The 24,385-nt window shown below is 43.0% G+C and overlaps 1 protein-coding gene across 3 annotated transcripts in view; it reads right to left on the reverse strand.

The window, feature by feature from the left end:
• Positions 1 to 24,385, reverse strand: part of slc36a1 (solute carrier family 36 member 1) — a 71,772-nt gene that overhangs the window by 20,434 nt on the left and 26,953 nt on the right. For all 3 annotated transcript variants that reach the window (XM_072264050.1, XM_072264048.1, XM_072264049.1), the window contains 4 exons: positions 13,046 to 13,141; positions 9,364 to 9,448; positions 6,881 to 7,099; positions 566 to 664 (listed from right to left, as the gene is read on the reverse strand). In XM_072264050.1, the coding sequence (XP_072120151.1) occupies positions 566 to 664; positions 6,881 to 7,099; positions 9,364 to 9,448; positions 13,046 to 13,141 (499 nt within the window). The remainder of the gene's footprint in view (positions 1 to 565; positions 665 to 6,880; positions 7,100 to 9,363; positions 9,449 to 13,045; positions 13,142 to 24,385) is intronic.

A 24,385-nucleotide genomic window follows, 5' to 3' on the forward strand; every position in this document is an offset into this window, starting at 1 on the left:
GAAAATGCTCCCTTTATTCTCACTCTTGCCTCCTGCCAATCAGCCAATGGTCTATCTATGCTAGTATTTTTCCTGTAACACCATGGGCTCTTAACTTGTTAAGCAGCCCCACGTGTAGCACCTTGTCAAAGGCCTTCTGAAAATCCAAGTACACAACATCAACTGATTCTTTTTTGTCTATCCTGCTTATTATTTCTTTAAAGAATTCCAACAGATTTGTCAGTGACGCCTAAACAATGTAGTGCAGGAAAGGCACCATAAAGCTAATCTGAGCACATCAGCTTGGTTTAGGACCCCTTATCAAACCATACCGGGGAAGATACTAAAGCATGTACACTTATCACAATGACAGTAGAATGACAAGGCAATGTTTGTGTGGGTTTACCAAGTGCTCCTTGTCACATGCAGTAAAGGGAAAAATTAGTAAAGTTAACCAAACCAATGGCTACCGAAGCAGTAGCTCAGGTTACAGTTTTGTTGACTGCAGGGTTAAATACAGAAATAGCTGTGTAATTTCAATCATATATTAAAAAGACTAACACCACCACCATTATCTTTCACTTACCACACCAATGCCTTCAAATGCGAATATAGCTGTTCCAAAAAACATTGCAAAAGATTTCCAATCACCAACTTTTGGTAGATCCATCGTATGTGAAAAATGCTGCACAATTAAGAATTATATAATTAGATCTAATGTTTATAAGTAAAATTTTCACCACATTCATAAATTCATGCTAAAGATTAAATTCAATAATGAGGATAATCGTATAATGAAGGACAGATAGCTGCTGATGGATATAGTATATATAGTGTATTGATAACATATTAAGCCCCCCACAACAATTTTTACATTTTTTGTCTCATTTTCTACATTTAAAATATATTGGACTAAGATAAGATGTTGGAAAAGATTTGTAGCTCAGGTTGAGGATGTTGTTGTCGACTAGTTTGTCGAGCTGGCTTCTTAGCTTGCAGACATTTCGTTACCCAGCCAGGCAACATCATCAGTGCAATCTCTAATGAAACGTTGGTGATCTAGTGCGTGTGTGTATGCATGCGTGCCATTTCTATTGGTTACCGATTATGTAATCCGCCATTGGTTCGCTAAAATCCGATTAGGTAATAATTGTTGTCCAGGTTGTGTTAGTCGACCGTTATGTAGGATTAACGTCATCCTCACTGATTGACGCGTGTAATCAGGTGTGACTTGGCTCTGGACTGATGACTTAATGCTGAAGTGGGATGTAAACTGGGTTCATTTTGACGTAACACACATAAAAGTTGTTGGTGAATGTCAGGACGAAGGGTCTCTGCCCGAAATGTTGACTGTACCACTTCTTATAGACGCTGCCTGGCCTGCTGCGTTCACCAGCAACTTTTATGTGTGTTGGTTGTAATTCCAGCATCTGCAGATTTCCTCGTGTTTTCATTTTGACGTGCTTGTGAATAGAATTCTGTGTAGAGAACAAAGCCTCTAAGAATTCTCGGGCTTGTCGTTGACGGGCTTGGCCTAGGATAGTGACATTGGTCCAGTCGAATTGATGTGCTTCACTGTCACAATGTATAGATATAATGCTAGTTGCAGTTGGCGCATGGAATTTTGTATATGGTGTTCGTTCTGTGCGTCGTAGGTAGGGGGTCTTTTATTCTTGATAGACAACCGCACAAACAAATCAAGGGCACACCAATAGGATCACCTATCTCGGGACTCATGGCCGAAGCAGCATGCACAACTGGAGCAAATAGTTCTGCCACTGATTCAGTCAAAACTATGGATTTGGTATGTCATGGTCAAGTGCACTACATTGGATGAGACACATCAATTAATCAACAATTCGTTACCAGAATTAAGTTTAATCAGAGAAGAGGAGAATTACAGCCCACCCCCAATCTGAGATGTTTTAGTTGAACGACAAGTCAACGGCGAATTTCAAACAAGCGTCTACTGAATGCAGATGGTGGGAAACTACAGGCCAGTTAGCTTAATGGCCATTATTGGAAAGATGCCAGAGTCTGAGGAACTAGCTGTTCATTTGGAGAAGCAGAGTTAATGAAACCTTGTAAACATGGTTTTGTGAAAGGTCAATTATGTTTGACAAATTTACTCCATTTCTTTACGTATATATCAGGAAGAGGTGATTGAGGGGAACTTGAAGATGTGGTGGATCTTAATTTCATGTAACAAGATGTCACAAAAGAGGATGGTGCACACATTAAAAGTGCATGGTACAGTGCCTATAAAAAGTATTTACCTCACCTTGAAAGTTTTCATATTTTATTGTTTTACGACAGTGAATTACAGTGGATTTAATTTGCTTTTTTGACACTGATCAGCAGAAAAAGACTTTTGTGTCAAAATGAAAGCAAATTTCTAAAAATGATATAAATCAATTATAAATATAAAACACTAAGTAATTGATTGCCTAAGTATTCACCCCCCTTTAAGTCAGTACTTAGTAGACACACCTTGGGCAGCAATTACTGCCTTGAGTCTGTGTGGATAGGTCTCTATCAACTTTGTAATGCGCACTGCAATTCTTCCTCATTCTTGTTTAAAAAAACTGCTCAAGCTCTATTACATTGCATGGAAATTGAGTGAACAACCCTTTTCAAATCGAGTCACAAATTCTCAATTGGATAGAGGTCTGGACTCTGACTTGGCCACTCCAGGACATTAACTTTGTTGTTTTTAAGCCATTCCTGTGTAGTTTTGGCTTTATGTTTGGGGTGATTGTCTTGCTGGAAAACAAATCTTCTTCCAAGTCACAGTTTTCCCTCCAGGATTCCCTGTATTCTGCTGTATTCATTTTATCCTCTAACTTCACAAGCCTTCCAGCCTGCTGTTGTGAAGCATCCCCAAAGCATGATGCAGCCACCACCATGCTTCACGGTAAGGATGCTGTGTTTCTGATGTGCAGTGTTTGGCTTACACCAAACATTTTTGGTTGTTTCACAGAACATAGAAGCTTCTTCCAGCTGACTTCAGCGTCTCCCACATGCCTTCTGGTAAACTCTAGGTAAGATTTCATGTGAGTTTTTTCCAACAGTGGCTTTCTCTTTGCCACTCTACCATAAAGCTGTAATTGGTGAAGCACCCGGGCAGCAGTTGCTGCATGTGTAGCCTCTCCCATCTCAGTCACTGGAGCTTGTAACACTTCCGGAGTTGTTATAGGTCTCTTGGTGACCTCCCTTATTACTCCCCTTCTCGGACGGTCACTCAGTTTCTGAGGATGGTCTGCTCTAGGCAGATTTACAGCCGTGCCATATTCTTTCCATTTCTTGATGATTGACTTAACTGTACTCTGGGATAGTCAGGGCTTGGAGATTTTCTTGTATCCATCTCCTGAATTATGCTTTTCAATAACCTTCTTGTGGAGTTGCTTGGAATGTTCTTTTGCCTTTATGGTGAAGTTTTTGCCAGGATATTGTCTCGCCAGCAGTTGGATACAGCTGTATTTTTACTGTAATCAGTTCAAACACCTTGACTATACACAGGTCTTCAAAAACAGATCTTCATTTAGCTAATTATGTGACTATGAAAACCAATTAGCAGCACCAGTTAAAATTTAGTTTGATCATATTAAAGAGGTGTGAATAGTTTATGCGATCAATCATTTTGTGTTTTATATCTGTAATTTAGATCACTCTGGAGATTTGGTTTCACTTTGACCCTAAAGTCTTTTTCTGTTGATCAGTGTCAAAAAAAGCCAAATTAAATCCATTGTGATTTAATGTTGTAAAAGAATAAAAGATGAACTCTTCCAAGCGGGGCAAATACATTTTATAGGTACTCATCAGAGGAGGTAGATTAGAATGGATTGAAGATAGCTCCCATTAAAAAAAACAGATGGTATAAATGGATCCTTTCTAAAGTGGATGGATATAACTCGTGGAACACCACAGGGACCAGTGCTTGACCGACAATGGTTTAATATTCATTAAGGATATCTCCAGCAAGATGGTGCCAGTGACCAATGGTGACACCTTGTAGACAGCTTACAAAGCTTCGGGATACTTTTTTTCTTCTAAGTATACTTCTGGGCTGCGATCGATTGCAATCTGTAATTTCCCTTTAATGAACGTATTTTTGGGTCGACTTAACAATCTGGAGCTTCTGCGACCTCCTGGGGGATTTGGCATGGAACACAGCTATGGCTGTTATTGGGGGTGTACGCTGCGTCGATCGCTAATGGCGGAACACAAACTCATGGTCAGCTCCATTACTGTGCACAGATTAAAGCGTCGAGCAAGATTGAAATCGACGAGGATGAGAGTGGGAAACCACTGGGGGTTCGGTGTCGTCTGCTTGTGCTTGACCAGGCTCCATTCCGCTGCTGTTGGCAGAAGTGCAGGAGTCTTGTGTCCAACACTGCAAGGTTTGATCACCTTGGCGGTGGACTCACTTTAGGCTGCAGTTTCCTGTTTAATTCCCTCAGCACTAAGCACACTTTACTATTTGCTCAATTTGATCAAGACGCTTAGGAATGGAACTGGATCTGTGACTCTGGCCTGCAGCAATTGACGCAGTGCTGAACTGACTGACTTAGTGGCTACTGTGGCAGCCACCATCTCTTTCACCCGCCTCGGCAGCACATGGCTGTGGCTTTACTTTTTGGGATGCTGTGGTGTGATCTTTAATTTTCTGTGTGCTAATTAATTCGCTTTTTGTTGTTTGCGCAATCTTTTCTCTGCACATTTCATTGTCTTGCCTGCAAGACGAAGAATCTCAGGTTTGCATACCGTACGCATGCCTTGATAATAAATGTACTTTGAAGTTTGAAGGACTTGGAGGAAGGGAAAGTTTGCACGGGATCCATGATATGGGAAATAAATGGAGTAGATTACTGTGATAAGAATACCATGAAATGGAGTTTAAAGCGAGAAAGTGAGGTCATGCACTCTGGTAAGAGAAATCAAATGGCAGATTTAAATGTAGAAAGACTGCAAGTGAATAAGTACAGGGACTTCAGGGCTTCTGTCCATGGATCAATAAAGCTAACATACAGGTCTAATGAGTTTTAAAAAAGGCAGGTGATTTTTGTTGCAAAGAAGTTGTAGCTTCAAAATGCTTTTGTTGCATTTATCCAGGAAGTTGGCAAGAATTTTATTAGGAAAATTAAATTTATTCAGATAATTTGTCAATGAGAAATACAAGGCTTCATATGGAAAATTAAATCATCTAGGAGGCCAAATTGGTTGACTCATTTAGATCAATTTAAAAGCCCTGATCGAAAAGCTACAGAACCTGGGTCTCGGCAACTGGATCCTCGACTTCTTAACCAGAAGACCACAATCTCTGCAGGTTGGTAATAACATCTCCACCTCACTGACAATCGACACTGGCGCACCTCAGGGGTGTGTGCTTAACCCACAGCTCTACTCTCCTTATAACCATGACTGTGTGGCTAGGCATAGCTCAAATGCTATCTATAAATTTGCTGATGATACAATCATTGTTGGCAGAATCTCAGATGATGACGAGTGTGCCTACAGGAGTGGGATATACCAGCCAGTTGAGTGGTGTTGTAGCAACAACCTTGCACTCAGTGTCAGTAAGACCAAAGAGCCGATTATGGACTTCAGAAAGGAAAAAACAAGGGAGCACACACTAATCCTCATGAGTAATCAGAAGTGGAAAGGATGAGCAATTTCAAGCTCTTGGTTCCTACATATCGATGCAGCTACAAAGGAGGAAAGCAGTGGCTATATTTCATTAGGAGTTTGAGGAGATTTCATATGTCACCTAAAACACTCAAAAATTTGTATAAATGTACTGTGAAGAGCTTTCTGACTGGCTGCATCAAGATCTGGTATGGGGTGCGTATTGTACAGGATTGTAGTAAGCTCGTGTGTTGTAAAATTAGTCAGCTCCATCATGGACACGAGCCTCTGTAGCATCCAAAACATCTTCAAGGAGTGATGTCTCAGAAAGGTGGTGTCCATCATTAAGGACCCCCATCTCCCAGGACGTGTCCTTTCTCATTGTTACCATGAGGTAAGAGGTACAGAACCCTGAAGGCACACACTCAGCGATTCAGGAACAGCTTCTTCCCCTCTGCCATCCTACTTCTGACTGAACATTGAAACCATGAACACTACCTCACTACTGTTTTTGTATTACTTATTTAACTATTTGATACACATATACAGTAATTACTTACTGTAATTTGGTTTTTCCTATATCATGTATTGTAATATATGACTTCAGCAAAGTTAAAAATTTCATGACATATTAAACCTGATTCTGATTCAATTTTCTACAGTGCCTGACAATTTACATTCTGACTTACTGAGTTGAGTATTAAAGCATATTCTGTTAGTTTGGTTCAAAGTGGCATGTGGTGCTATGCCTAAGCAACACCACAGTTTCGGCCTTTCCAAACAGAACACCCTATATCCACCCCAATATTTTATTGGCATTTAATCAAAACTTGACTGTAAACTAGTTGAAACAAATTGCACTTCTGAGAACAGTTATAGAAGATAATGAACTCTGAAACACATGCATCAACAAAATGTTGACTGTAAGTTATGACACCCAACTATTCCAAACTTGTATCTTTGGCCGAAGTTATCTATTTGAATCAGCATTCTGTTCCAAAATGTAAAGTAGTAAATTTGGTACATAAAATAATCTTTTTTTTCCAGTCATGGCTACAATTTCAAATGGCACACAATGACAACAAAAATACTCAAGATTTGTACAAATATAGTCGAAACACTAACATTTCAAGAGGTTTTACCAGAGGTTTGTGATTTTTTCCCCACCTTCCTCACTTTTTAAAAAAAAGCTTTAGCAACTTAAACCATGTTTTCAAAAACATGACAAAAGTAAAATTAAGTCACACATGCAGGAAAATAAACTGAAATTACTCACTGAGAAGAGGTGGATATAAATCAAAATAAGGCTCAGAAGCATAGCTAAATTGGCTAGCATTGACAAAGGAGCCAGATACTTCAGGTTTTGAATGAAGACCAACAGAATGATGAAAGGCAGAAAGCTCAGCATATACAGGCGGCTGTCCATGCTTCCATATCCAACATTTGAGATATTTCGACTGCAGTCATTAGTGGTAACATTTGCTGCATCCACAACCTAAAAGTAAAAAGTTAGACTTTTAAAGTCAGTCAGCCGTTTAATGCGCATTTGGTTTGCACTACACCAGACTGGAGGAGACATTTCTCCTGTGAACTTTGTAGCTAAGTATCTGGAACACACAGAAATCCAGATAAAGGAGCTGAAAAAACACATCACTTCACAAATGATGCACACAGCTCCCTTTGCAGGGACCCCTTACTTTATCTGCGTTAAGACTACAGGTTTCATTTTTTTTTGTTTTGTACTGGAAATAACATTTGGTGCCTTGGCCATACTCAATATAGACTTTGAAAAGCTGGAGCACCAATCTCCAAGTTACATGACTAGTTACCAGCTGCCAACCTGGAGAAGATCTTCACCCAACTTAACATGGCCCATCACGGAACTGTCCCACAACCTATGGACTCACTTGTTGATATTTTTTGCTTATTATTTATTATTATTTCTTTTGTATTTGCACAATTTGTTGCCTCTTGCACATTGGTTGCTTGCTGTCCTATTGGTTGCGGTCTTTCACTTGTTCTACTAAGGCTCTTGGATTTACTGAGTATGCCCGTAAGAAAACAAATCCCAGGGTTGAATATGGTGACATGTATGTACTTTGAACTTTGCTGATAACCATACCTCAACCTGACACTTCGAAAGGAACAACCCAGTTTGACTTATCCTTCCTTGTAGCTCATACCCTCCAACCCACGGAGCATCCTGGTAAACCTGGTCTATACCAGCCCCCGCACACCCACCTTGGATGCAACAAAGAAATCCCATCCCATCCAAGCCTCTTTTATTCAGGAAATTCCAGTCAATACTGGGGAAGTTAAAGTCCCCACACTAGGAGTGTCTATTGTTCCTGCGCCTCCATAATGTTGACCTATCTGTTCCTCCCGCTCTCAGTGTCTACAGGAGGGCCCATAGCACAATCTCATCAGCACAACTGCACCATGTTCCCGAGCTCCATCCAAATTGCCTCTTTGGCTGAGCTGTCTAAGTACTGCTGGTGACATTCTCCCTTATCAGTGCAACCCCTCCATCTCCTTTACACTACCCCTATCAAATCCAAAACAACAAAATGTAGGGACATTGAGCTGTGTGCCTTCACACAAACAGGTCTCTAATGGCAAAACCGCCCTGGTTTGTTAACTTCTCCTTATAGTTCATGCCCTCGAATCCAGGCAGCATCTCAGGAAACTTCTCCAGCACCCTTTCCAAAGCCTACGCATTCTTCCTGTGATTGGGGGGGGGGGGGGGGGGGGAGAGAACCACAGTCAAATGCAATACTTCAGGTGTGGCCGAACCAGAGTTGTGTAAAGCTGCAATACAACCTCCTGACTCCTGAATCAATGCTTCAACAAACAAAGGAAGGAAGTTGGCGTAGCAGAACAAGTGCGACACCTCCTCCCCAACTACCACTTAGGGCCCCAAACAGTCCTTCCAGATGAGACAACACTTCATCTCCGAGTCTGTTGGGGCCATATACTGTGTCCGCTGTTCCCAGTGTGACCTCCCGTATATTGGTGAGACCCGACATAGATTACGAGACCACTTCATCGAGTGCCTATGCTCTGCCCACCAGAAAAAGCAGGATCTCCCAGTGGCCACCCATTTTAATTTCACTTCCCATTTCCATTCTGACACATCAGTCCATGGCCTCGTCTACTGTCACAATGAAGCCACTCAGGCCGGAGGAGCAGCACCTTATATTTGGTTTGAGTAGCCTCCAACCTGATGGCATGAACATCGATTTCTCAAACTTCCAGTAACTGTCCACCCCTACGTCACTGTTCCCCTCTCACACCTCACCTCCTCACCTGCCCATCGTCTCCCTCTGGTGTTCCTCCCCCCTCTTCTTTCTTCCACATGGCCTTCTATCTTCTTCTATCAAATTCCCTCTTCTTTAGCCCAGTATCTCTTTCACCAATAGACTTCCCAGCTCTTTACTTCTCCCCTCCCCACTCCTGGTTTCACCTATCACCTGCGTTTCTTCTTCCCCTTCTCCCACCCTCTTACTTTGACTCCTCATTTTTTTTTCTCTCCAGTCCTGATGAAGGGTCTCAGCATGAAACGTCAACTGCACTCTGTTTCAGAGATGCTGCCTGGCCTGCTGAGATCCTGCAGCATTTTGTGTGTGTTGCTTGGATTTCCAGAATCTGCAAATTTTCTTTGGTTTTTGAAGAATGCCTTTTGCTATCCATGGTGCTAAACAGCTTTCAATGCAATGACTTTACTGCAACATTATAAGTAGTCATTAAGGTAACACCTACCTGCTTAATGTTGTCAGCCAGAAATACAAAGTAAACACAGCAGAACCCCAGCTGGGTTAGAATCAAGAAGGATTCCACAAACCACCTGTCAGACAATACAAGCAACAATTAAACTGCAATTGATTTGGTTTCTTGCACTTAAAAATGCACAGAAAGTATTAATGTCATTATGAGACTACCCACTATCCACTCCCCATCCCCAATGTCTTTTACACAAGGTCACTGAAACTCAGCCATCACCCATTTGGCAGTGTGGAAGATACATTATAAAATACACTGAACAACAAAGATTTTGCTTCCTGAATACTTTTGGGTGTATCTTATGGATTTTGGGCTGCTGATCATGAAAATCACCATGAAATTCCCCTATCACTCACCATTTTTTTTTTTTTGAAGTCACCAGTATTTGTTATTTCAATTCATAATTCGAGTCAGAATAACTGATGCCAAGATTAAGGAAGGCAGATTTGTTTTTCCACAAATCTAACCGGTCACCAGTGACAGGCAATACGAAGAACTTCTAGTGGGACTGGAGAAAATCTCATGGAAGGCATTCAAAGAGGTTGCTGAAAACGTTCTTGGCAATGACCAATCTGATCATAGGAAGTTTGAAAGAAGGCAGTTTCAATCAGGTCCATTGATCAAGTAGAAAAAGGCAGGGGCAGCTTACTTGAGCTCTGACCAGCAACCAATCTGGACCTCGGAAGTTCGTGAGAAGCGGATTTCACTCAGGCCCACTAAACGGGTAGAAAAAGGCAGCGGCAGATCGCAGCAGCCATCATTGGAGTGGATAGAGTGGTGATGCTTTAGCTCTTCAAGGCTTCAGTCCGAGAAGGCACAAAAGATCTAGGTAAAGTTCTTCTGTTTCCTTCCTTTCTTTACATCTGTTCAGCTAGGACAGTACAGATGCCAGACAGGATAGTGGAATGCTCTTCTTGCAGGATGTAGGAAAGCAGGGCGGCCTCCAGTGTTCCTGATGACAACTGCGAGGTGCTCCAATCCACATTAGTGGGTTGGAGCTGGAACTGGATGAACTCCAGATCATTCGGGAAGCTGAATGGGTGATAGATAGGACTTACCGAGAGGTAGTTACACCCAGGGTGCAGCACACAGGAAACTAGGTGACAGTCAGGAAAGAGAAGGGGGTTAAGGAGCCAGTGGAGAGTACCCCTATGGCCATCCCCCTCAAGAGTGAGTATATCACTTCAGATACTGCTGTGGGGTGGGGGTGGTTGACTTTACAGAGGAAAGTCACAGTGGTTGGGTCTCTGGCACTGAGCCTGGCTCTGCGACTCAGAAGGGAAGCGGGTAGAAGAGGCACGCTGTGGTGATAGGGGATTCGTTAGCTAGGGGAATGGACAGAAGGTCCTGTGGGCAAGAACAAGATTCCCTCATTGTACGTTGCCCCCTGGGTTTCAGGATCTGAGATATCTCGGATTGAGTCCGCAGCATTCTTAAGTGGGAGGGTGAACACCCACAGATCATGGTCCATGTCGATACAAATTACATGTGTAGGATGAGTGATGACATTCTGTAAAGTGAGTACAGGGAGTTAGGTGCTAAGTTAAAGGGCAGGACCTCAAGGGTTGTGATTTCTGGATTGCTGTACACCCGGAACGTCGTCTCCGCACCCCACTGCCCACGGGAGGACTGCAGTGAGGAGGAGTCTATGACCCACCTCTTTGCACACTGCCAGTTCGCAAAGAGGGGGTGGAGGAGGATGGACGGGCTAGTGTCACGTTTCATCCCCAGCAGCTGCATAACAGAGGACTCTCTGATCTACGGGCTGTTCCCGGGGACGCACATGGAGACCAACATCCGGTGCTGCTGGCAGATCATCAACTCAGTGAAAGACGCTCTTTGGTCGGCCCGAAACTTGATGATCTACCAGCACATGGAGATGTCCGTGGGAGAATACTGCTGACTGGCACATTCTCGGCTGCAGGAGTACGTGCTGAGGGACGCACTGAAACTCGGTGCAGCCACCGCAAGGGCCCAGTGGGGAAGGACCACAGTATAGGTTTCTCCACCCGTGGGAGTGGGAGGGGTCGGTGGGCGGGGAGTATACCCCTCAACAATGATATGCTGAGCTGAACTACTGGAGTGCCAGGTGGGTGGCTATAAATACGGATATTTACTGAGTATAATGGAAACGTATGTAAAGGATGAAAAGTTATTGAATGGTTTATTGTATATATTTATTTTTGAATAAAGTATATTTTGAAATATAAAAAAAAATTTCTGGATTGCTAGCACTGCCATGTGCAGGTGAGGCCAGAACTAGGAAGATTATACAGTTTAACATGTGGCTAAGGGGCTGGAGTAGGACGGAGGGTATAAAATTATTGGAGCATCAGGGCCTCCTTTAGTATCTTAGCGGGAATGTTTGACAATGCTGCACGGCGGGGTTTAACTAGAGTGGCAGGGGGATGGAAACCAGAGTGCCAGAACAGTTAGTGGAGACAGATCTTGTAAGACCTCAGACAAAAATCAGGAATCAAAAGGTTGTGCATGGTGCAACTAGTGTCCTGAGCTGTGTATATTTCAGTGCAAGAAGTACTGTAGGAAAGATGGACGAGGTCAGGGCATAGATCAACAGGGCACGAAAATAAGAAAGTTATGACCACGTCAATGGGGCTATATTACAGACCACCCAACAGTCCTAGGAACTTCAAGCAACAAATTTGTAAAAAGATCACAGATTGTTGCAAGAAGCACAAGGTTGTTACAGCAGGTGATTTTAACTTTCCACATATTGAATGGGAATCCCATACTGTAAAAGGACTAGATGGAATAGAGTTTGCCAAAAGTGTTCAGGGAAGTTTCCTTCATCAGTATGCAGAAGTCCCAAAGAGACCAGGATTGTTCTGCTGGGAACAGGCACAAACTTGACAGGCTGAATAGCCCCCTTCTTAGTTAAATGTCTTTTTTATGGTTGGATGGTGCTGGGCTGCAAGGGCTCTGGGTCTGCCCTGTCAGTGATCTGCTCGCTGATCGGAGTAGCTGGAGTGGGCGTGACTGTTATTTTGCTCGTTATTTTGAATGTGATGTGTATCTTTTGCACTTTGGCCCCGATGGAACACTGTTTCGTTCGCTTGCATTCATGTGTGGTTGAATGATAACTAAACTTGAATTGGATTTTGATTGGAATATAAATAATAAGCACAGAACACTCTGATGAAGCTCATCAGATTCCAGAGCTTAAACTGGCTGAATTCTGCAGTACTTAAGATGGGAAATCTGTCTGCTAAACCCGGAAAAGCAAACTCAGTCCATTACTGGAATGACCAGGAGCAGCTCTCAAGGACAAGGTTAACTATAAATATATTGAAAGACACCTGAGATTAATTTTATAGATTTTAAAATATACATTACTGAACATTTAAAATTAAATATTTTGTGCAATAATGCACATCTTAGTTTTATTGGGTTAATAGAGTTTGGAATGATTCTGTACCCCTACCATCAATTACTTGCATATTTAAAACTGAAAACGGAGCTTCAGAGATTAGCAAAGGCAGGCCAGTACTTGCACAATATGTCAGCAGTTAGCACTAGCAGCATGCCACTGGCTTCAAGTCTGGCCCAATAATTTTATCTGCAGCTGTCATCTGCTGATTTGCACTGTATATGCTTTCATTCACAAATGAACCCCAGCAATGCTCTCAACAGAGTTAAATACCTTCCAAAATTCGAACGCTTCTGGAGCCACGAGTGGGGGGATTCTTCCAAACTGCACATCACAACATTGCCATAATCCAGAAATGGCTTATTTAATCTATATATTTACAAACAATATTTGGAAAAATGTCAGCATCAGAAATATACATTTCTAAAATAATTTCAATAGAAAACCCTTTTCCACTTAATTCAATCAAGAAAATTGTGCCTCTAGCAACTATGCTTTTTTCCCCACTCACGGGCAAACTGCAAGCAATATATAGCAACAAAATGAAGTGAGAATAATTCATGGAACTTTATTGGAACAGGTTTATAAAGAAATTGGATAAATACCTCAAAGGAAGCCATTCCAAACAATTGCTCAGATGGCAATTAAAACAGGAAATTAGAGAGAAACGTTTGTAAAACAACTACTTTGTCAAGCCCTATCAGAACATCAGGTCAATGAGATCACCTTGTCTCTTCTCACCTCAGAAACACTGGCCTAATCTGCTCTACCTTTCTACAAAGAATATCACCTTAACTACTAATGTCCCAAACCTTCAGTTTAAAGTAAATCCATCACTAATTGAAGCAACCAAAACTGCAAGTTTTCCAAAGTTTGGCACACTTTCCCAATACAGATTTAACAGGGTTTCCTTCTTTCAGTGCCCCAACCACCATATGAAGAAGGCCAAAAATTCACTTGCCTCATTAGTTACTTGCTGTACCCGAGGGCCATTGATATTTCTGGAATCAGGCTCTCTGAATACCAACACTAGCAGGAGGCAAAGAGTAGGGAAAAAAGGGAGCTTTTTCTGGCGCAACACGAGGAAGTCTGCAAATGCTGGAAATTCAAGCAACACACATAAAAGTTGCTGGTGAACGCAGCAGGCCAGGTAGCATCTCTAGGAAGAGGTACAGCTGACGTTTCAGGCCGAGACCCTTCGTCAGAACTAACTGAAAGAAGAGCTGGTAAAAGATTTGAAAGTGGAAGAGGGAGTGGGAGGGGGAGGGAGATAACTCCTGCAAGATCAGGAAGGTTGGTACAGTGTTCATTCACCAGGAAAAGGTCAGTTCCTTTAAGCTGTTTTATTTTCTTCGTCGTGAATCCTTTGGACGGAATCAGCGGTAACGTCACGTCTTTGAAGAAATCCGATTCCAGAGAAGTCTCTCCTTATTGACTGTGTAAATCACTTGGACTTTCGAATTTACCATTTTAAGACTGTGTTCAAATTTACCACTTTAAGAACTGTTCCAGAGTTGCCGTATAGCAGTTAACTTCCGGTTAAGTTAGTCGTTTGAAGACTTTTCGTTATTGTTGAGCAGAGTTTAATAAATGTTTGTTTTTAAAACCTGACTCAATTCTATACTCATTGTTGCTGGTCACGTGACAAAATCAACCTCTAAATTAGCTTTTAAGATGTTGGAAAAGATTTGTAGCTCAGCTTAAGGAGTAGCTCGCCAAGCTGGCTTGTTACTTTGCAGATGTTCCATTACCTAGCTAGGCAACATCATCAGTGCAACTTCGAGTGAAACGTTGGTGATCTACATTGTTCGTCTTCTATGTGTCCTGCGAATTATGCACCTGTATTCCCATCCCTTTGTTCTACGAGACTCCTTGGAGCCCTACTGTTCACTGTGTAAGGCCTACCCTGGTTGGTCATACTGAAGAGCAAAACCTCACACTAAATTGTCTGCATTAAATTCTACCTGCCATTATTCAGCCCATTTTTCCAGCTGATCGAGATCCCTCTGCAAGCCACGACTGGCTTCCGCACTGTCCACTACACTCCCAGTCTTGGTGTCATCCACAAATTTGCTGAATCAGTGAAACATATCATCATCCAGATCATTAATATAGATGACAAACAACAAAGGACCCAGCACTGATCCTTCCGACACACAATTAGTCACAGGTTTCCAGTCAGAGAGGCAACACTCTAGGACCACTCTCTGGCTTCTTCCACAAAGCCAATGTCGAATACAATTTACTACCTCATCCTGAATGCCAGGCGACTGAACCTTCTTGACCAACCTCCCACGTGGGACCTTGTCAAATGTCCGACTAAAATCCACGTAGACAACATTCATTGCCTTGCCTTCATCCACTTTCCTGGTAACTTCCTCAAAAAACTCTGAGGTTGGTTGGACATGACCAACTACGCACAAAGCCATGATGACTATCCTTAGTTAGTCCATGTCTATCCAAATACTTATATACAGAGTCCCTTAGAATACCTTCCAATAACTTTCCCAGAACTGATGTCAGACTCACCGGCCTATAATTTCCTGGTTTCTATTTAGAGCCTTTTTTTAAAACAGCAGAACAATACTGGCGATCCGCTAATCCTCTCTTGTCGCTATGATGTTTTAAATATCTCTGCTAGAGCCCTGGCAATTTCTGCACTTGCCTCCAGTAGGGTCCAAGGGAACACCTTGTCAGGCCATAGGGATACAACCATCATGATTTGCCTCAGGGTAGCAAACACCTCCTGCTCTGTAATCTGTACAGGATCCATGAAGTTGATGCTGCTTTGCCTCCCTTCTGTAGACTCAGTATCCATTTCCCAAGTAAATGCAGGTGTAAAGGATGCAATTAAGACCTCCCCCATCTGTTTTGGTTCCACACATGGTGTTGGGCATGTGGCTAAGTGGTCAAGGCGTTCGTCTAGTTATCTCAAAGTCGCTAGTTCGAGCCTCAGCTTTGGCGGCGTGTTTGTGCCCTTGAGCAAGGCACTTAATCACACATTGGTCTAGTCTGTGCGAGGAGTGGAACCCCACACAGACTTCCAACCTGTATATCGTAAGGCATGAAAATGCCCGACGCAGGCCTCTCATGGTCTGAGTCGACATTCCCTCCCAATGGATTACCATTCTGGTCTTCTAGAGGTCCAAAGGATTCCCTTCCAATCCTTTTGCTCTTAGTATATCTGTAGAATCCCTTTGGATTCTCCTTCACTTTATCTGCTAGAGCAACTTTAGGCTTCCCTTATTTCTTTCTTAAGTGATCCCTTGCATTTTATACACTGTAAGCACTTAATTTGTTCCTACTTATCTACACTTGCTATATACCTTTTTTTCCCTCTTTAACCAGGGCCACAATATCTCTTGAAAACCAAGGTTTCCTACATCTGTTATCTTTACCTTTTATTCTGACAGGCACATACAAGCTTTGTACTCTCAAAATTTTGTTTTTGAAAGGCCCCACTTTCCAAGTACATCAATGCCAGAAAACAGCCTGTCCCAATTCACACTTTCCAAATCAGTTCTGATTGGCCTTTCTCCAATTTAGAATTTCAACCCAAGGACACGACCTACCTCTTTGCATCATCATCATCAGGTGCCGTGCCCAGTTTGAGCTTTGACTGCCATGGCCCACACACTCCTGTTTTGGGTCAAATGGATCAATTCATTGGCATTCATTTCCAGTTCTCTGGCTGCTGTCTCCATCATTTGTCTTTGTCTTCCTCTTGCTTTCTTCCCTTCAATCTTTCCCATAGTTACCATGCATTCTAACTCCTCTTTCCTAATCACATGTCCAATGAGGTTACGTTGCCTTTTCATGATCTTATACATTATTTCTCTTTTTGTGTTTGCTCTGTTCATGATATCCTCGTTAGATATTCGTTTCGTCCATGATATTCTTTGCATCCTCCTCAAAAACCACATCTCTGCTGCTACAATTCATTTCTTCATGTTACTAGATATTGTCCAACATTCTGAGCCATACAACATAACTGGATAAACATAACATTTCAGTACTGTGAGGTGGGTTGTCATGCCTAGTTTAGTATTGGTCAGTATATTCTTCATTCTCGTAAAGGTGTCTTCTGCCATCCCTATTCTTCTTTTGATGTCCAAGTCACACCTGCCATCTGATGTCACCCAGCTTCCTAAGTCGCAAAAGTCCTGTACTTGTTTTATGTCTTCCCCATTTATTCTCAGCCTGCAGGTAGGATTCTCCTTCTTTTTGGATATCACCATACATTCTGTCTTTTTGCAACTGATAGTGCAAAAATGGGTCTATCTTTCTTCAACAATTATATCAATTAAGTTTTGTAGTTCTTCCTCTGTACTTGCAATTAACAGTGTTATCTGCATATCTGAAATTATTGATGTTTTCACCGCCAACTTTGATTCCCAAGATGTCTCATTTTTTGTAATATTGTTTCACTGTACACATTAAATAAATCAGGGGAGAAAACACACCCTTGTCTAATGCCTCCCTTGATTTTCGCAAACTGACTCACTTCTTCATTTATTCTTACAGCGGCAGTTTGTTCCCAGTACAGACTTCTGATTAGGTGGAGGTCTTTTGAATCTAGATCTAGAGTTTTCCGTAATATTTCAAATAACTTATTGTGCTTTACTTTATCAAATGCTTTTGTGTAGTCGATAAAACAAAGAAACAAATCTTTTTGCACTTGAATAGCTCGTTCTGATAGCATCCTTAACATCAATATTACGTTTCCTGTACTTTTGTCTTTCACAAAACCACATTGTTCTTTACCTAAGCAACACACATCAAAGTTGCTGGTGAACGCAGCAGGCCAGGCAGCATCTCTAGGAAGAGGTACAGTCGACGTTTCAGGCCGAGAGGGTCTCGGCCTGAAACATCGACTGTACCTCTTCCTAGAGATGCTGCCTGGCCTGCTGCGTTCACCAGCCACTTTGATGTGTGTTGCCTGAATTTCCAGCATCTGCAGAATTCCTGTTGTTTGTGTTCTTTACCTGTTTCAGCTTGTATCTTACTTTTAGTTCTTGTCATCAAAATTCTTATAAGTATCTTGGTGATATGACTCATTAAACTTACGGTCCTCTATAATTCACATTCTATTGCTCCAGGTGTCTCAGGAAGAGAGATAAATACCGCTTTGTATAGTCACTTTGAAACTAATGGTATTGTGGTCACCGGATGCAAAGTATTCCCCTACACAAACTTCTATCACCTGCCCTTTCTCATTCCCTAATAGTGGATCCAGTCTGTTCTGACGGAGCACTTCCGTAACATTTTCTCTGACTAGTAATGTCACCCCTCCTCCTTTAATCCTCCCACTCTGTAACATCTAAAACAATGGAACTCTAGAATATTGAGCTGCCAGTCCTGCCCCTCCTGCAACCAAGTCTCACGTATGGCTATGTCATAATTGCATGCGTTGATCCATACCCTGAGCTCATCCACCTCTCCTACAATACTTCTTGCATTGAAATAAAAGCAGCACAGGGCACGAGTCACATCATGCTCAAACTTGTGATTCCTGATTTTGTCTGAGGTCTTACCAACATCTGCCTCCACAACCTCTCCATGAACTATGGGTTCCCATCCCTCTGCAACGCTAGTTTAAACCATACTGTACAGCATCAACAAATCTTCCCCTGAAGATATTAGTCCCCTCCAGTTCAGGTGCAGACCATCCCTTCTGTGCAGGTCTCACCTTCCCTGGAAGTGAGTCCAATGATCCAAAAATCTTATGCCCTCCCTCCTACAGCAACTCCTTAGCCACGTGTTAAACTGTATAATCTAACTAGCTCTGGCCTCACTAGTCTGTGGCATGGGTGTCCTGCTCTTTAACTTAGCACCCTAACCCTAACCAGTACCAAATTACAGGCAACGCTAAACTGTGAGGTGGGAAACTGAAGGGCATGCATATACCTGCGAATCTCAAAAAGCATACACAACAGAGCTACTGGAAAGTGGGCCGAGAGAGAGCAGAGGATAACTTGTGAACAAAAGAATTTAGCATGTGCAATCCAGAGTAAACAATGCCATATTATACACATAGGGGAGACCTTGCGAACCAGACTCACAGGGCACCTCAGTAATATTACAAGAGGAAACCAAAACAGACCAGTTAGTAGGCACTTCCTGGAGCATGGAATGTACTCCTTGGAAATCCTGGGCCTGGAAACTAACATAAACTGGTCAAACCTCCAAAGAAAAAGAGCAGAGAGGAGATGGATTGAAACACTATAGACGTATTCCCCGAATAGCCTAAACGAGGCCTAAAAAGCTAGGCCAGAAAAATAAAATATACTCACTAAAGGACCAACACTGCACCCAATAATTAAGAAAATTATTGAGAAAACCAGAGTAGGGAGGAAGAGGAGGATCCCCTTCAGTCACCCACCCAGAAACAAAATTAAGACAGGTAACCATTAAATAGGAAAGGTACGTCTTACTTTGGAAATACAGCCTAACAACTAGGCTTCAGAACAGAACCTAATTCCCCAAATAGTAACACCTAAACGGAATAGAGAGGGATAAAGATAGAAATTATAACTCTACAATGGATAACCCCTGGGAAGAAGACTCCTAACGACCAGTTTGATCCAGACACAGCACTCACCACAACCCCCCAGCTTGCTCCCCCCCCCAGGGAAGAATGCGTCTCCATCACACGGCCCTGCCCTGAAACCTAACATCCTCACAACCCCATAAACCCAAGTCCTCTTCTTACCAGGGGGCCAAGCTCAAGCTCACCTCACACCTTCAGTCTACCTCCCGCCACCCCGCAGACATCCCTTGACCCTACCCCCCAACCTAACCCTAACATCCCAAAGACCACAAACCCCAACTAAACTGGACAACACCCAAGATAACCCTGGCCACAGCCCCACAAAGGGGCCTACTTAACGCTGGGCCCCATGCTCCTCTTCCCACCACCCCCCCATGGGTAGGCCTGCATCCACATTCCTCAGCCCTATCCCTAAACCTAACAACCTCACCCATCCTACACACCCCCATAAACCCGAGCCCTTTCTCCACCAGGGGGCCAAGTTCACCCCACTTCACCATCAGTTCGGGAGCTCTTTCAACCCCTCCCACCACCGCAAGGTCCCGCAGCCCCACCTCCCAGCCATACACCTAAGCCTAACACCTCCAACCCTCCTGCACACCACCATAAACCCGAGCCCTCTTCCCACCAGGGAGCCAGGTTCACCCCACAGCACCAGTCTAACAATATCTGCGCCACCCCACAAACAACCCCAACACTACCCTTCACCCTAATCCTAACTTCCAATGGACCACACACCCCAATTAAACTAGACACACCCCAAATAACCCAAGCCACACTTCAGAGGGGCCTACGTAACATCTGCCCCTACCATTCCCTCTCGCATCCCCAGTCCTGTGCCCTGCCCCTAAACCTAACACCTCCAACCCTCCTACGCACCCCCATAAACCCAAGAATTTACCCCACCAAGGGGCCAAATTCACCCAATATCACCAGCAGTTCAGTTCCTCTTTCAGCCCTCCCCCTACTGCGAGGTCCCGCAGAAACCCCCCCCCCACCCCGCAATGCCAGTTGCCACCCCACCCCCCTTCGTCGTGAATCCTCCATCCCCATTACCTAACTCTATCCCCGGGCCTGTCTCTCCTCACAACACCCCTCAAGTAACTACTGCACAACCCCTAGATCACAGCACCCATTCCCTATAACCACCCCCCCCCCAAACACTATCCATAGGCAATAACTCCACCATTTTAACTTAAACTCCAGAACAGAGGTTAACCAGGAGGAAGATCCCAATAAAGGCATGTCGGGGACCAAGATAATGACAATGTGGGCCAAAAACAAAGTGGCAAGGTGAAGTGATACTGCATCTCCAGTACGAGATCTACAAACACCAGAGGGATATTTTGCCCACCGACCACATACTCGCATCCTAACCCTAATCCATGCATTAGGGTTAGTTAACTTAGCACCTAACTCCTTGAAATTCCTATGCAAAATGTTATCACTTGTCCTACCCATATCATCGTTACTTATATGGACCATGACCTCTGGCTGTTCACCTTTCCACTTAAGAATGCTGACAACTAGATCTGACATGTCCCAGGCTCTGGCACACGAGGGGCAACATACCATACGAGAATCTCGTACTTGCACACGGAACCTCCTGTCTGTTCTCCTAACTAACAAATCCCCCATCACCGCAGAGTGCCTCTTCTCTCCCCACCCTTCCCTTCTGAGTCGAACAGTTAGACTCAGTGCCAGAGACTGTGACTTTCCTGTAGGTCAACCGTGCTCTCCACCCCAACAGCATCAAAAGTGATATACCTTTTGTTGAGGGGGATGGCCACAGGAGTACTCTGCACTGGCTCCTGAGCTCCTTTCTCCTTCCTGAATGTCACCCAGTTTCCTGTATCCTGCATCTTGGGTGTAACTACCTCTCTCTACCTGCTATCTATCACTCCTTCAGTTCCCAAATGATCCAGACCTCATTCAGTTCCAGCTCAACGTGGACTGTTAGAAGCTGTAGCTGGATGCACATCTCTAAGTTGTAGTCATCAGGGACACTGGAGGTCTCCATGCCTTCTCACAGCACTTCTATTGTCCCAGCTGAGCAGATATAAAGGATAAAAAACTTTACCCAGAGCTTTTCTTTTCTTTCTGTCTCAAGCCTCTCTTCACTGAAGCCTCGAAGAGCTAAAGCCTCAAGATCACCACTCTGACTCTGTCCACTCAGATGATGGCCAGTGCACTTGCCCCTGCCTTCCTTTAATTTGCTCTTGCTAATCAATCTCAAATGCAGATAAGCTGCTGGTCAAAGCTCTATTATAGTGCCACAACTGCTGACCCCTTTTTCTACTTGGGCAGTGGACCTGAGCGAAATCCCATCACCTCAAACTTCTGATGTACGGATTGGTCGCTGGTTAAAGCTCTGTTACTTTATTATGCATCTAACAGACATTCAACTCTATTATTGTCTATCTTGCTTGTTTTTTCCTCAAAGAATCCTAACAGACTTGTCAGGCAAGACTTTCCCTTAAGAGAACCATGCTGACTATGGCCTACTTTATCATGTGCCTCCAAGAATCCTGAAACCACATCCTTAACAATCGACTCCCACAAATACAACTCCTCCTATAATTTTGTCTCTTCTGCCTCCCTCCCTTCTTGAAGAGTGGAGTGACATTTGCAATTTTCCAGTCCTCCAGAACCACTCCAGAAACTAATGGCTCTTGAAAGGTGATCACTAATACCTCTACAATCTCTTCAGCAACCTCTTTCAGGACCCTGAGGTATAGTCCATCTGGCCCAGGTGACTTATCTACCTTCAAACTTTTCAGTTTCCAAAGCACATTCTCATTAGTAATAGCAACCGCACACACTTCAGACCCCTGACATTCTCAAAATTATGGCATAATGCTAGTGTCTTTCACAGTGAAGACTGATGCAAAATATTTGTTCAGTTTATCCCCCATTGCTACCACGCCAGCATCATTTTCCAACTCTCGCTTCTCTTTTACTCTTTATACACCTGAAAAATCATTTGATATCCTCTTTGATATTGCTGGCTAGCTTACCTCCATATTTTATCTCCCCCCCAACTTATGGTTTGTTTTTAGTTGCTGTGACGGGGTCCTGAATTACTCCTGTGAACTGTGCTTTTGAAAAGAGAGAGAGAGACAGGTATTTAACACCGACATCTTGTTTTGAAAAGAGAGAGAGAGAAAGAAAGAGAGACGAAGACTGCTTTGAGATGGTGTTTATGAACCCCTAAGGTTCATATTTCCTGTGGACTGTCACCTTAAGGCACAAGGAGGAACTGAGACTTACTTTTGGATTTCTGCTGAATTCAGAGAGGGAGGGTACCGATCAGCTCGTAAGTCACTATGGTGACCCAGGGTGGCGTTACTTGATGGACAATCAATGTTATAGTTTCTCTGAAGCATGGTTATACTTCCCAAGGACATGGCCTGCTAGTGCATTCTTACGCAGACAAAGAAAGAAGGAGTTATTTGAGAGACAGTTGGTACTCAGTACAGTGAGATAAATAGGAGGTCAGATGATAGACCTGCAGCACATGTTCTTGGACACTGAATGAGCTTTGTTGTGCCCACAGAAAAAGTGGGTTTTTGGAGGATCGATCAGTGGCTTTTGCAGTGAGAAAAGGGTTTGACCGGTGGGGAGTTGTCCACGTGTCCAACCTTTGTCTGGGTTGATGATTCCACCACAGAACGGTCCTCTTTGTTGAAGTCACAGTCGGTGACTTTTAAAGGATTTCAGAGGACAATGAGAAGATCAATGGTGTCAGCTCACCTGAAGACTCAAATCTCTCCCTCTCTCTCCATCATTACTCTACTCAATACCACGAACTGAACTGAACTTTACTCATTATCATAAGACTATCTATTTACCCCTAGACTTGAAGAAGCTTGGTTTTCCTATATATTCCACACTTACTTATATATAATCATTTGCTAACCTGTTTGATTTATCTGCATTTATATTATTGTATTGCGTAGTTACTAATAAGTATTATTAGTTAATAGCAATACTGGACTCCAAAATGTTTTCCATTTCTGCTGGTTCTTTAACACGTCACAGGGTACGTGACAGTCGCCTTCTGTTTGTTTTTAAAAGTTTCACAATCCTTTAACTTCCCACTAATTGTTGCTCCATTTTATGCCCTCTCTTTGGCTTTGACAGCCCTTGTGAGTCATGGTTACATCATCTTGCCTTCAGAATTCTTCTTTGAGAAATACCTACACTGATCTTGGAAACTTCTGAAGATTAAAGACACTTACGTTAGAATACTGTGTTTATGAACAATAGCTCCACCTTCAATACTATAATTACAAGCAAACCCATCCCAAAACTTTGAATTCTGGGAAAGAACAGTTCTCTTTGCAACCAGATGCTTGACTTCCTGACCAACAGACTGCAGTCTGTAATCTCAACTCAGGCGCTCTAGGACCCCTACTCTACTCCCTGTACACTCTCGACTATGTGGCCAGTTTCTACTCTCATTTCATCTACAAGTTCACAGATGATACCACCCATAGTGGGCTGTAATCGACTAACGACGAGTTAGAATATAGGAAGGAAAGAGAGTCTAATGACATGATGTCATTACAACAATCTTTCCCTCACAGCCAACAGGACAAAAAAAAAGATCTGTTCGTTAACTTCAGGAATGATCCATTTCCCTCCAGTTTCTGTGTATTCATGAGCCTAACCAAGAGCCTCTTAAACACTTCTATCATATCTGCCTCCACAGATCCAAATAAAAGGTCTCAAACCAAACGTTGGCTCTTCATTTCTCTCCACAGATTCTGCCTGACTTGCTGAGTTCCTCCAGCATTTTGTGTGTGCTGCTCATTATTTCACGTTATTTTACTTTGTGGCTTAATGGTTTAATCATTAAAACACAGTTACAATTAAGAATTTTTTTTTGAATTTCATAGCTTAAAAAAAAATCGATATTTCTTGATAGCTTTGATGGAAGGCCAAGCTCAAGCTCTGTTCTCACTTCGCCTCTATCAAAGCATGTCAGGTTTGTTGGAGGCTCAGGGCCTGGCCATATTCCACCAGATAGCTACTCACTGCAGAGACCCTACTACAGTTGA

This window comes from Mobula birostris, chromosome 7 (assembly GCF_030028105.1).
Source record: "Mobula birostris isolate sMobBir1 chromosome 7, sMobBir1.hap1, whole genome shotgun sequence".
NCBI lineage: Eukaryota > Metazoa > Chordata > Chondrichthyes > Myliobatiformes > Myliobatidae > Mobula > Mobula birostris.